Source organism: Scyliorhinus torazame, chromosome 10 (assembly GCF_047496885.1).
Source record: "Scyliorhinus torazame isolate Kashiwa2021f chromosome 10, sScyTor2.1, whole genome shotgun sequence".
In the NCBI taxonomy this organism is placed as follows: Eukaryota; Metazoa; Chordata; class Chondrichthyes; order Carcharhiniformes; family Scyliorhinidae; genus Scyliorhinus; species Scyliorhinus torazame.
Window position 1 is genome coordinate 26,366,319 of NC_092716.1, and position 14,492 is coordinate 26,380,810.

Consider the following 14,492-nt stretch of genomic DNA (forward strand, 5'->3'; position numbering starts at 1 on the left):
TTGTCTCCCGGGTGGCACGGTGGCACAGTAGTTAGTATTGCTGCCTCACAACGCCAGGGACCCGGGTTCCGTTCCGGCCTCGGGTGACGGTGTGAAGTTTGCACGTTCTCCCCGTGGGTTTCCTCCGGGTGCTCCAGTTTCCTCCCCCAGTCCAAAGATGTGCAGGTTAGGTGGATTGGTCTCATGCTAAATTGCCCCTAATTGTCCAAAGATGTGTAGGTTCGCTTTTAGGGTTGGCGAGTGGGCCGAGGTAGAGAGCTCTCTCAGAGGGTCGGCGCAGACTCGATGGGCCGAATGGCCTCCTTCTGCACTGTAGGGATTCAGTGGGTTGAGAGAGTTTTCTAGATGGCCCTGGCAGCCGATGACATCTACGATCCTCCCCACTGTTAAGTGTGCTGTGAATGGGATCATGAACAATGCTGGCAGCTCAGCTATTTCAGCCAAAGGGCCTAATTTAAAGCAGTTCTCGAGCCTAAATGAACAGGCGTAATATTTCACCTCCCTTTTTTGGCTGACTACAAATGTCACTTTTCAGGAGTTTTTGCAAAGTTGTACAACATTGTATCGTATTGGTGAGAGTGTGCTGACGTGTGAGAACAAACATTAGCAGCAAGGAGAGCAAATACATTTCACATTCACCGGGAGCTCTATAAATTCTGATGGTTATTTATCATAGAATCATAGAATCCCTACAGTGCAGAAGGAGCCATTCGGCCCATCGACTCTGCACCGACCCTTCAAATGAGCACTCTACCCGTACCCACTTCCCCCCCTATTCCTGTAACCCTATAACCTAAGCTGCACATCCCTGAACACTAAGGGACAATTTATATGGCTAATCCACCTAACATGCACATCTTTGGACTGCGAGAAGAAACCTGAGCCCCCGGAGGAAGCCCACGCAGACACGGGGCGAATGTACAAACTCCACACAGACAGGGACCCAAGTCGGAATTGAACCCGGGTCGCTGGCGCTGTGAGACAGCAGTGCTAACCACTGTGCCGCCCATATCTCACATCGAGATTGCTCTGTGTGAACTGCAAACCTTCATCCAGCTGGTAACTTACTGAGCCAACTTGCATAGAATTAGATGCAGAACAAGAGATCCTTCACCCCAACAGGTCTATGCAGAGGTTTAAGCACCACACAAGTTTCACCTTAGCAGCTCTGAATTTTATGGCAACCCACATCCATTTAAAAAAAAAATTACCCAAAATACAAAGTTGAACACCGGAAAAGATAAAAACATTACAAAGAAAAGTACTGCGGATGTTGGAAGTCTCAAATCAAAACAGAAAATTCCGGAAATACTCGGCAGGTCCGACAGCGTCTGCGGAGAGAGAAATAAAGAGTCAACTTTTCATGTCTGCGACCTTTCATCGCAGTTCCAATGAAAAGTCACAGACCTGAAAATGTTAACTCTTTGTTTCTCTGCTGAACGTTTCCAGCATTTTCTGAAGATAAAATTTGAACTTTCTTGTGTATGCGACAATGAATCTTTCCAAACACTCTTAAACCCAATACTTTTATCAGACAATATAAAGTGTCCCATCAGTAACCATACTTACCTCTCTGAGGCAGCGGAAACCATGTTTCTGTAGGAAGCTTTGGAACTTCTGACCGGCTTCTCCACTCTTCTGAGACAGCAGCCAGGATACTGCAGTCTAGTTAAAGAAAGGTTGCAACAATTTGACCCCAAGTACTTTTCAACACATTTAATGTTTTAAATACTTAATTGCAATCAACCGTGCATTAAAATAATACTTAATTGCAATCAACCGTGCATTAAAATAAATTTCCTGATAAGCGCCAGGCAATGTCAATCTCCAACAAGAGAGAATCTAATCATCACCCCTTGACATTCGATGGCATTGAAGAGAAACTTAGAGAATAGGAGCAGGAGAAGGCCATTCGGCCCTTCGAGCCTGCTTCGCCATTCATCATGATCATGGCTGATCATCCAACTCAATAACCTGATCCTGCCTTCCATCCATATCCTTTGATCCCCGTCGCCTCAAGTGCTATATCTAACTGCTTCTTAAAAACATTTAATGTTTTGGCCTCAACTACTTTCTGTTGTAGCGAATTTCACAGGCTGGGTGAAGACATTTCTCCTCACCTCGGTCCAAAACTGTCGACCCCGTATACTCAGACTGTTACCCCTGGCTCTGGACACACCCACCATCAGGAACATCCTTTCCGCATCTCCCTTGTCTAGTCCTGTTAGAATGTTATAGGTGTGTATGTTTCTATGAGATTACTATCACTGAATCCTCAACTATCAACATCAGAGCGGGGTACCATTGATCAGAAACTCAAATGGACTAGCCATATAAATACTGTGGATATAAGAGTAGGTCAGATAATAGGAACTCCGCAGCGAGAAACTAACCTCCTGACTCACCAAAGTCTGTCCACTATCTACAAGGCATGGGTCAGGTGTGTGACTGAATACTCCCTACTTGCCTGGATGAGTGCAGCTCCAACACTAACCAAGAAGCGGGATGCCATTCAGGATAAATCAGTCCACATGATTGGTATCCCAGCTATCACTGTAAACATTCACTTTCTTCACCACTGACGCACATTGGCAGTATTGTGTATCATATATAAGGCGCACTGCAGAAACTCACCAAGACTCCTGCACTGCAGAAACTCACCAAGACTCCTTCGATAACACCTTCCAAATCCATGACCTCTACCATCTAGAAGGTAAAGAGCTGTAGATGCACAGAAACACTACCAGCTACACATTCCCCTCCATGCACCATCATGAGTTGGAAGTATATCATTGTTCCTTCATTGTCGCAGGTCAAAATCCTGGAACTCCCTCCCTAACTGCACTGTGAGTGTACCTACGCCACACGGACTGCTGCGGTTCAAGAAGGCAGCTCACTACCACCTTCTCAAGGGCATTAGGAATGGGTAAAAATTGCTGGCCTAGCCAGCAATGTCTACATTCTGTGAAATAATTTTTTAGAAAGTGTCCCAAACTATGTGGTTACCTCGCAACTGCAGCGGTCTGGCATTTTGAAAGGACCTGAGGGAATTAAGGCCAAAACTAAACATTGTATAAAGGTGCTCCGTAGAAAAGCAGGTAGGATTCTAAATTGCATGGCAATTGGACAATTTAGTACTTTCAGTCTCACTATTATGTTTTTAAAAGTACAATCTAGAATGTTCCAGACAAATTCTGTTTCCACTTTATGACATTATGAATGAGGAAAGAAATTTGCAGGCCAGCTTTGATAGAAACTATGGTCGGGATTTTCCGATCCCGTCAACAGGCTTCTTTTCCTGGTCCATCAAATCTACCGTCCCACCTGCAACGATTCCCGCAACAGCTGGTCCCTGAAAATTTAGGCCTCCGTGCAGATTAAAGTTTGATTTAATCTGCACTCATTACTTGACAATTTAATAGTCAGTATTAAGGACTAACTCACATCGCAGCTACAGGACTTCTTTTCACGACAACTGCAACTTTGAACAATTTCTTCTCATTGCGTGTTTCCTTTTTATTTTAATATCTCTGTTCGTGTTGACTGAGGAGTTGTTCATCACCACACATTTCCTTTAAGTGGTATGCACAGAGTAATCAGTGTCTCCTTTCTCTACTTGATTAGACCACTGTCAATATCAAATGCAGTCATCTGGTAGCAGATGTGGTTGAGTGAATTAAGACCTTTCCTTCCTCTCCCCACCTCCTTCCTCTTCCCGTGCGAAAGAACATAGATCAGCATTCAAGTTTAAAGCTGGGACTGAATGCATGAACACTAGATTTTGTGTGCTAACCCTCATCACTGAAACATGGATGGCTAGAGGTGGAAATGGAGACTTTTAAACAGGAAGATAGATTTTGTCCACCTGCATATGTCCAATATCAAATTTTTGTTTTTAAATGGGGACAAGGCCAATCAAATTCAAAACATATGGGGCACAATTTTCCATTCCAGGGAGAGAATGTTCCACTGTCAAAGGTGGCGGGCTGGATACTCCGGTCAACGATGCCACAATCGCGTTCAGGGACCGGACGGAGAATCCGATTTCCCGACTAAATCGGGGACGGGGGCATCGTCACTTTCTAAGTATGCCACGTCACGTATCAACGGCCTCAGGACGTTGCCCGAGGCCCCCCCCACCCGATGCTATGCCCACGACCGGCCGGGTTCCCGGCGGCGTAGGACACATGTGGTCGCACTTGTTTGGAAATCGGCGTGGTGGCAGTGGGCTCAGTCCAGCGCCGCCACAGTCGGGGGACGGCCGATCCACCGGGCAGGGGGGGTCATTAATCGGGGCTGGAGGCAATGTGGGGGAGAGGGGGTAGTCCAGGGCGGGCGAGCCGGTCGAAGTGGGGGGGCTACTTCGCGGGCCAGGTCCGCGAGCGGCCACCGCCATGTAGCACAGCGCAGCCACTGCAGGCCGCCGCCGTGCCCATGCGCGGCTACGGATCCGGCAATTCTCCAAGGCATATCGGCAGCTAGAGCCGGGTGCTCTACGCTGCCGTCCTGCTAGCCCCCAGCAATATGGGAAATCGGTGGCCGTTTTGCACCAGTTGTTCTGGTGTAAAACGCCACCGTTCCCACGCCGGCGTGGGGACATAGCCCCAGAATCGGAGAATCCAGCCCGACATCTTTCAGGTGAGATGTGAAATTAAGGCCCCATCCGCTCTCTCATTTAAATGTATGGGCAGCACGGTAGCATAGTGGTTAGCACTGTTGCTTCACAGCGCCAGGAACCCGGTTTCGATTCCCGGCTTGGGTCACTGTCTGCGCGGAGTCTGCACGTTCTCCCCGTGTCTGCGTGGGTTTCCTCCGGGTGCTCCGGTTTCCTCCCACAGTCCAAAGATGTGCAGGTTAGGTGGATTGGACATTCTGAATTCTCCCTCAGTGTACCCGGACAGGTGCCGGAATGCGGCAACGAGGGAATTTTCACACTAACTTCATTGCAGTTATAATGTGAGCCCACTTGCGACACGAATAAAGATTATTATTATTATGTAAAAGTTCTATTCCACAACTTCAAAAAAGAGCAAGAGATGTTGGGTAGGACTCTCCAGCCCGCCAGCTGCGTTTTCCTGTGCGGCTCACCCTTGCCGGCAGCGGGATCGCCCAGTCCGGCAATATGCCGATGGCATTTCCCATTGTGGCCACCCCATGTCATCGGGAATCCCGTGTGCGTGGGTGCTCTGCCAGCAGAGTTAAGGATCCCGACTATGGAGCATTCTGCAGGTTATCTCTGGTGTCCTGGCCAATATTTATTCCCCAGTCATCACATTATCTGGTCATTTGTGCGTTGCTATTTGTGGGATCCTGCTGTGCACAATCCAGTTGTTCTATTTCCTACGTTACAGCAGTGACTCCCCTTCAAAAGTACTTAATTGGCTATGAAGAACTTTGGGGACATCCCATGATCATGAATGGTGCGATATAAATGCAATCCTTTTTGTCTCTCTGTGCAGGTGAGTGGCAGGTGGCGATTTTATTTTTCACCTGCATTGTTGTGGCTCTGGTAAGATGCTCTTGCACAGCTCTGCATGTAGTAGGCCTGACTGCTGACTGTACCACCCGAGAATGGGAGGCAGCAGTCTGTACTGGTGAGTTGACAGACAACAGCAAGTGCACTGGTAGAATGTCAGTGGTGGGAGAAGGAATGCTGTCAACCTAAAGGAGAATGTCAGTTTCATACTCCATAGAACCACTGCCATTCCCTTGAGGAAGCACCATTGCAATCCTTATATTCTGTCGAGGACAGATTCCTGGACAGATTGCCTGTAAGCCCTTTCCCGTTACTTTTGGCATGAGGACAGAATAATTTAAAGGGCCTTGACCAATATGTTTACAACTGGGGGGAGGGAGGGAGCCTGTGAACCCTCTGTGGAGTCAAGCCAGGAGCAATGGGTTCAGGAAGCATTAAATGACAGGGCATGGGGAGGTATGGAAACAGATTGGTTTGCAGCTAGCTTTTGGCGTGGAGGGCATATTCATGTTCCTCCTAAACCAACAATGATCTGGGGAGAAACAAAGTGGTCAGTCACCTGATGTCGGAGCGTCCTGCAATGGTCCCTTTAAGGACTGCTAGTTCAGCTTCTTTACGCTTAACACCAGTGATGAGAGCATACAACATGGGTGGAACTTTGCACTCTGGGCACAGTGCTGGCTAAACGAAGAATACTGGTGTGCAGCTCTCCAGCTGGACAGCTGCATTTTCTCTCCAGATGTTATCGCACTCAGTGCATAAAAAATCCAGAGGCATGGGGCTGGATCCTCTGTTGCATTGGGAACTAACCGCAATGTTTATGAACATCAAGTTTTGATTGACAGCTCCTGGACCATATCAAAGAGAGCTGGGTGCTTTCTGTTAGTTTCTTAGCTGGCTCCTTCAAAGTCATTCAAACATGAAGGGAGATGAATGGACCAGTGCAGGCATCTGGGGGTGTATGGAAGTTGTCAATCACAGTCTAGTAAAATCAATATCAAAGAGAAATTAATGATTGGTTTGTCGCTAAAAATTCTGGGGGGGTTTACACCCAGCTGACTGGTTTTCTCCTTGCACGAATTGACAGGTGCTGCTTCCGCTGCCTGTGTCAGCCGGTGTATTGCACAGGTGAGTTTTAAAGCAGCGATTGTTTTACACTTCCTGTGTCTGGACTGTGTTTTAGCTTCCAGACAGGGGTCTCTCTTCTGGGGGGTCTTTGGGGGTTCTCTTTAATTAAGAGGTCACTGGGTTGTTTTGTTAATTAGGGGGTCTCAGGTGGGGGGGGGGGGGGGGGGGGGAGGAGTGGTTAGGTCACCCCCACACTGGGGGAGGGGACCCAGAAAATATGGGTGCAGCTGAATTGCACAGCTGTGGGGGAGGGGGTTTTGGTGGGGAAGGTGGGCCCAGCCACTATCAGGCTGCCCGCTCTAATGTGGGAAAAACATATGGCGGGGAATCCTTCAAATTATATTAAAATTGATTAAAACGCATTTAAATGAGGCTCCCACCCAGTTACGTCACTGGTAAAGGGCGTGGAAAATCAGAAAATCAGATCTTGCCGGTGAGAATCTCGTTTTCCGATTCTCACAAAATTTTGGACGCACGTTGACATTTACACTCTGCTTGTTTATACCCTGCATTACATCGTGCCAGTTATACCCTACCTGTTATACACCTTGCCTGAACATATGCTGCCTGTATATACCCTGCCTCTATATACCCTGCCTGTTATACACTATTGTTATACACCGCCTGTTCAATACATTGTCTGTTCAACACACCTCCAGTTTTGTACCCTGTGTATTATAGACCCTGCCCATTACACATTCACCCAATATACACCCTGCTGAAAACTCAACCAGCCTGTGTGATCAGCTTTTAACTGAAGCTACCAAAATTCAGTTATTATTATTAATCCATCACATTCCCGAGCTGCATGTTATCCGGTCTCCAGAGTTGCTCTTTACCTTGGCATCCAGCTGCAGGAATTCGGTACACTGGTCCTGGGTTCGGATTGCTTCTGCAATTGCCTGAAATAAAAGGAGAGTATTGAAAATATAAAATCACAAGGAAAGAAAAAAAAAATGAAACTCAAAAACTAAACTCTCTGGGGGTAATTTTACTGGGGGAAAGTTACCCCATTTGTCTCCATTCTCATGGAGTTGGATACTGAATTTGCATGATCAGCCATGATCATATTAAATGGTGGTGCAGGCTCAAAGGGCCGAATGGCCTCCTCCTGCATCTGTGTTCTACGTTTCTATGTTTAAAGCATTAGAAACCTAGTCGACAAATGTGGAATATGGGGGAATACAGGATGTTACATTTGATACATTCAGTGTAAAACAGGAATCTTCATATCTTAGCAATGATACATCAATTGCAAAAACAGAATAGTTTCAAACATCATCATTGTTGGTATAACTACGGTCAACTAGATGATAGGAAATTTAGCTTAGTAACTTCAAAAAAATGTTGATCTTTTTCCTTCCGTGATCCACAGCAGGTCAGGGATATGTAGCAATTTAAAAACATTTACAGCACAAATCATATGACTCGTGCCCTGCAGTTCCACAAAAATATGTTTCCACATTTAAAAAATCTGCTCGACACAAAGTTGTGAAAAAATATAAAAAGAGGTTGTCCTTCTTCCATACCTAATCCTGGTCATTCATAGTTTCAAACTATCCTCTAGTTTGTGAATAGTCAACTAATTGGCCCAGATTTTGGATATCGCAGTATAAATACTCAGGAGACCCGACAAGGTGAATCAAAACAACAGTTTATTTTCAGCCAAAAGAAAAGGTCACAATGCAGCATACAGCACATCGGTCCCAACCGGGACTACCGACCATGACGGTCCCAATCCGGGCCGGCTTTTAAGGGTTGATTCTATGAGCTCCAGTGGGGAAGCTCGTATTCCACGGGTGCCACGGGAGATCAATCGCGTGGTTCCCGGGGGTTTCGTGACAATTATTACATATAGCACGTTGGAAATCCATCCACTCTTCTAGAAATGTTGACGGTGGTAGGTTACAATTTACTCAATGAGTTCAAGTTGCTGAGGCACCAGACATTTCGACATGCACATTGTAGCTTGGAGCTATGGATTATCTCGGTCAAGGTCCAACAGTCACATGACTGACGAGGAATGTCTCCCACTCTTACCAGCTGCCACCGGTGTGCTTTGGAAAGATTTGCAGGTTGACACAAAACCTTTCTGGCCATGTTATGAGCATGCCTTCCTTGGCCATCAGGTCCTAGTGTGGGACTGGAAAGCAGAGCTTCAAGCTCAGAGGCAGAGATGCTATTCACTACACCACAAGATGTCCACTCCTGAAATGAGAGCTCGTCTAAATCTTGTTCGCCATGTCGAATTTATGGCCCCAAATTTCAAATATTGGCCCACAAGTTCCTGGCTTCCCAGATTTGGTTTTTGGGAATACCTCAAAGATACACTGGGGAATCCCTCTCGGAAGCTCCCAGGTAACGGTTTACCTGGCAAACCCAACGCAGCTCAGTCATCAAGGCCTGCAGAAATTTGAGCAAACTCCAATGCCAATGCAAACTCGTAGGTTGTGCAGGTGGTGGTCAGGGAGAGGGTAACTAGGTATGCAAACAGCCTGCAGTTGTTCCCTTGGAGCTATGGATAGTGATGGAAGAGGCTCCGACTTTCTTTCCATCACGTGGCTGACCAGGACTCTTCCACTCTTACCGCCTGCCACTGGCGTGCGTTTCAAGTTGATAGTCAACCTGTTTGGCCACGGATGAAGGCATCTTCCTTGACCGTCACGTCCCGGGGTGGGACTCGAACGCGAAACTTCTGTTTCGGAGACAGTGATGCTCCCCACCGTGCCACAAAACATAAAGCTATGTAGCTTGGAATTATTACTTTAGGCTTTGCTAAACATAAGGACATAAGAACTAGGAGCAGCAGTGGGCAATTCAGCCCCTTGAACGCGTTCTGCCATTCAATACGATCATGGCTGACTCCTCTCAGCCTCAACACCATTTTCCTGTCCATTCTCCATAACCACGATAGCATAGTAGGTGGCATGGTAGCACAGTGGTTAGCACTGTTGCTTCACAAAGGGACCCGGGTTCATAGAACATGCAGTGCAGAAGGAGGCCATTCGGCCCATCGAGTCTGCACCAACCCACTTAAGCCCTTACTTGCACCCTGTCCCCTTAGCCGAATAACCCCTCCTAACCTGTTTGGCTACTAAGGGCAATTAATACAAGGCCAATCCACCTAACCTGCACGTCTTTGGACTGTGGGAGGAAACCGGAGCACCCGGAGGAAACCCACGCAGACATGGGGGGAACGTGCAGACTCCGCACAGACAGTGACCCAACAGGGAATCAAGGTTCAATTCCCGGCTTGGGTCACTGTCTGTGGAGAGCCTGCACGTTCTCCCTGTGTCTGCGTGGATTTCCTCCGGGTGTTCCCGTTTCCTCCCACAGTCCAAAGATGTGAGGGTTAGGTGGATCGGCCATGCTAAATTTCCCCTTCGTGTCCAAAGGTCAGGTGGGGTTACTGGGTTATGGGGATAGGGTGGAGATGTGGGATTAAGGGAGGTGCTCTTTCCAAGGGCCAGTGCAGACTCGATGGGCCAAATGGCCTCCTTCGGCACTGTAAATTCTATGATTACTAATTAAAAATCTGTCTATCTGCTCCTTAAATTTACTCAATGTCCTGGCATCCACTGCACTCTGGGGTAGTGAATTCCACCGATTCACGACTCTTTGAGAGAAGTAATTTCTCCTCATCTCAATTTTAGATTTGCTACCCCGTATCCTAAAACTATGAGTTCTCATTCTAAATTGCCCCACAAGAGGAAGCATCCGCACTACATCTACTTTCTCGATACCTTTTATCATCTTATATAACCTCAATATGATCTCGTCTCAATCTTCTAAGCTCAAGAGAGCATAGGCCTAAATTGCTCAATTTTTCTTCATAAGAGAAACCCCTCATCTCTGGAATCAATTTAGTGAACCTCCTCTGAACCGCCTCCAATGCAACTACATCCCTCCTCAAATAAGGGGTCCAAAACTGCACACAGTACTCCAGGTGCAGTCTCATCAATGCCTTGTACAGTTACAGCAACACTTCCCTACTTTTATACTCTTCCTTTAGCTATAAAGACCAAAATTCCATTGCCTTCCTTATTACCAGCTGTATCTCCATGTGAGTTTTCTGTGAAAGTTATTCAAATTTCCCACTATATAACAGACTGTGGACTTCCTCCTGCAACTGCGTCTCATTCCAAAGGCCCCCACTGCAACCCCAAGAGGAGCGAGAGCAACTTGTTATTTTTTTCAATGATTTATTTTAATAAGCTGCAAAATAAATCTCCCACAGCTTCTTCCTTCCTAATGCCCATTCACGCTCTTTGAAGTTACTTTTATGGCTAATTTCTAGTAAGAAGAAATGATCAGAGATTCAACTTACCTCTATACATGATGGAATGTCAGCAGATACAACATCTGAGCAGGTGCTGTACAACACAGCCACATCAGCCAATAGTTCAGAGGTCCACTCTGTAAAATTAATTTTACGAAAGATTAAGGAAATTTCTAAATTATTGAAGCAGAGGTATGCCAATGTTTTAGCATCATCATCATATCTGGGGTCTTTTCTTAGTAAATCGTCCCAATTGTATGGCCCACAAATTGGTTTACTTCCTCACAGATTACTCCCGTTACTCGGGACTCATAGTCTGAACCGGAGATTTTTATTTTCTACTGTGGGGTACAACAGGACAAGAGCTGTTCTTTCTCATCTCTAAAGTGAAAACAGATCTCTTTACAAGATGCATCATAATAACATCACATAAGCATTTTGTTGCAAGTCAGGGTGGTGAGAGGCCATTGTTGGTGACCGCACGGTTAAAGTACAAGGTGGAGCGAAAATGCGGATCGAGAAGTGTTATTTCTGCTCAGCACTGGTATATCCGGGTCACGGGGTGATGTTTGTCCGCAATGATTGTAAGGTTTTCAGATTCTGCAGGTCAAAGTGTCATAAGGGTTTCAAGAAGAAGCGTAACCCAAGAAAGGTCAAATGTACAAAGGCCTTCCGGAAATCAGCTGGCAAAGAATTGACTGTGGATAACTCGTTTGAATTTGAAAAACGCAGGAATATGCCAGTCAAGTACCAGAGAGAACTGTGGTCTAAGTCAGTTGTGGCAATGAAGAGAGTTGAGGAAGTCAAACAGAAATGTCAAGCAAGATTTATTATGAACAGGTTGAAAAAAAGCAAAGAGACAAAGGAAGACATCAAAGAGGTCAAACAGAACATCCATCTCATCAAGGCTCCTCATGCAGAGAGACCCAGGAAATTGGAAGAGAAGATGGTACAAACTTTGCAAGAAGATATGGAAATGGCAGAAGATTCTAACTTGCTATTTGGTGCCCAAAAAGTACAAGATATGTGAATACATAAAAATCCCATTCATTTGTATGTCTCAGAAGCTGTGGATATAACAATTTTTAGAATGCTATGGATATAACAATTTTTAGAATGACTTCACCAATAGTCACACTAATAACCAGTGGCAATTTTCACATCTCCTGATCCCCAAAATTCAAACAGGGCAAACCGAAGAGAAAGAAATGTAGGTGGAATAAGAAATTCAGGTACCAGATTGATCAGGCTCCTATGTCAAATTGCGAGGGCCTACATGGTGTAGTTTGGACCCTGATGGATAACCCGTTTGTTTGTTGTACCATTAATGAATCTTTACCTGCCGAGTCTTAAAAGATTGGGATTATCAAACCATCTTCCTCATAAAACTGGCAAGAAAATACCAGTTTCACAAATGGCACTAGCTCAGTACTGCTGCTTTAATATGAATAACCTGGTGCACCTTTTGTTTCCCTGTCCAATGATAAAAGTTTTCTGTTCCAGAAGTGTCAGGTATATATTGAAAAGAAAACTGTTGACTGACCTGCCAGATTTAAATGTGGATTACTTAAAACTCGAATTTTCAGATTTCAGTCAATAAATATATTTCACATTTAAAAAACAAACAAACATCACATCAATTACTTCTGACACAACCAGGGGGTGCCCCATATGGGTGCCCTTTTCAACAGTGTGCACTGGATAGGCTGTGGCTGGAAACAGCTGCTAGCACGGCATGAACCCCCAGGAGTGTGCAAGGAATTATGTGACATCGCTATGGAAGCCAAATTCATGGCCCTGGTCTCTAAACCAGGACAAGACAGTGGTGTAGTGGTATTGTCGCTGGATTAGTAATCCAGAAACCAGGGTAATGCTCTGGGGTCCCGTGTTCAAATCCCAACGTGGCAGATGGTGAAATTTGGAATTAAAAGTCCAATGTTGACAAAAACAGCATTGTCAACAGTCACTAAAAACTCATCTGGTTCACTAATGTTCTTTATGGATGGAAATCTGCCGCCCTCACCTGGTCTGGCCTACACGTGACTCCAGACCCACAGCAACTTGGTTGACTCTTAATTGCCCTCATGGCAGCGATTCCCTCATCCCATGAAGTAATTTTAAAAAACAGACGACGAGGTTTATTTCCACTGTTGTGGGTAGATTCGCTTAATACACCATCTTGCTACTCCAGGCTAACTATTATCGAAATTTAGTATGCAGTTCACTACATCACCAAATAATTAGAGATTGGATGCTAGACATAGCAACATATTTGTGACCCAGACTAAAAAATATTAGCAAATACTTGATACATACTTGTTTTCCCCTGTGACAAAACTGAGACAAGAACGGCATTCCACATTCCAGAGCTACTTGATTTTGACAATGATGTACACCATGCCTAAAAATAATTTTAAAAAGGGTTTATATCACAGTTACATACATTGTATTCACTTGGGAAGGATTCCCATGAAAAGAATAGTGCTTCAACTGTCCTTATCAAGCAGTTCAATTTTTCTTAATTTCATGTAGTTAAATCTTCAGCATCAGACAGGAGATGGTTTCAAAATTGCACGTCATATAAAACAGGAGGAGACGGGTATCACAGTATCGGTTAAAGCAGCAATCGCAGCTGTGAAAAGGAATGATATTCCAGAAGTATCACCAAATGAAGCCGCACGTGCTGAACTCTGGAAGAAAAAAAGAGCTGGGAGTGTAGTACATATGCCCAAACTGTCAGAGGGAGATTACTGGCGGTTACCATTGACCAGAAACTGAACTGGACTAGCCACAGAAATACTGACAGGTCACCGGCTAGGAATCCTGCGGCGAGCAATTCACCTCTTGACTCACCAAAGCCTGTCCACCATTTACAAGGCACAGGTCAGGAGTGTGGGGAGTACTCTACGCTTGCCTGGATGAGTGCAACTCCAAAAACACTCAAGACGCTCGACACCATCTAAGAAAAAGCAGCCCGGTGGATTGGCACCCCTTCCGCAAACATTAAATCCCTTCACCACCGATGCACAGTGACAGCAGTGTGTACCATCTACGAGATGCACTGCAGCAACTCACCAAGGCTCCTAAGGCACCTTCCAAATGCACAATCACTACCATCTAGAAGGACAAGTGCAGCAGATACCTGGGAACCCCACCACTTGGAGATACCCCTCCAATCCACTCGCTATCCTGTCTTGGAAATATATCGCTGTTCCTTCACTGTCACTGGGTCAAAATCCTCAAACTGCCTCCCCAACAGGCCTGTGGGTGTAACTACACCTCAGAGAATGCAGCGGTTCAAGAAGGCACCCCACCGACATGTTCTCAAGGGCAACTTGGGTTGGGTAATAAATTCTGGCCTAGCCAGTGGTGCCCACAACCCGTAAATTAATTTTTTAAAAAGAGAACAGCAAATATATGGCAGTCTAGTCAGAAAGGAAAACGTCTATGGAATATAAAAGAAAACTTCAATTTGGATCCAAAATTGACTCCATGGCAGGAAGCAAAGGGTTCTGGCTGACTGGTATCTTGGTGATGAGGAAATGTTTGCAGTGGGGTTTCACTGGTCTCAGTACTGGTACCATGCTGTTAGTGGGATTTAGACTTAAA

General features: G+C 45.6%; 1 protein-coding gene and 1 pseudogene across 3 annotated transcripts in view; one reads left to right on the plus strand and one right to left on the minus strand.

Annotated features, from left to right (window-relative positions):
• The window catches only part of LOC140430417 (rifampicin phosphotransferase-like), a 210,051-nt gene that overhangs the window by 30,609 nt on the left and 164,950 nt on the right, over positions 1 to 14,492 (minus strand). For all 3 annotated transcript variants that reach the window (XR_011949419.1, XM_072517887.1, XM_072517885.1), the window contains exons 26-29: positions 13,200 to 13,284; positions 10,932 to 11,020; positions 7,444 to 7,506; positions 1,570 to 1,665 (exon numbers count right to left, since the gene is read on the minus strand). Coding sequence is in view for 2 of the 3 variants with exons in the window: in XM_072517887.1 (XP_072373988.1) it covers positions 1,570 to 1,665; positions 7,444 to 7,506; positions 10,932 to 11,020; positions 13,200 to 13,284 (333 nt within the window). In the remaining variant the exon portion in view is untranslated. The remainder of the gene's footprint in view (positions 1 to 1,569; positions 1,666 to 7,443; positions 7,507 to 10,931; positions 11,021 to 13,199; positions 13,285 to 14,492) is intronic.
• On the plus strand, positions 11,369 to 12,117 carry LOC140430416 (probable ribosome biogenesis protein RLP24 pseudogene; annotated as a pseudogene).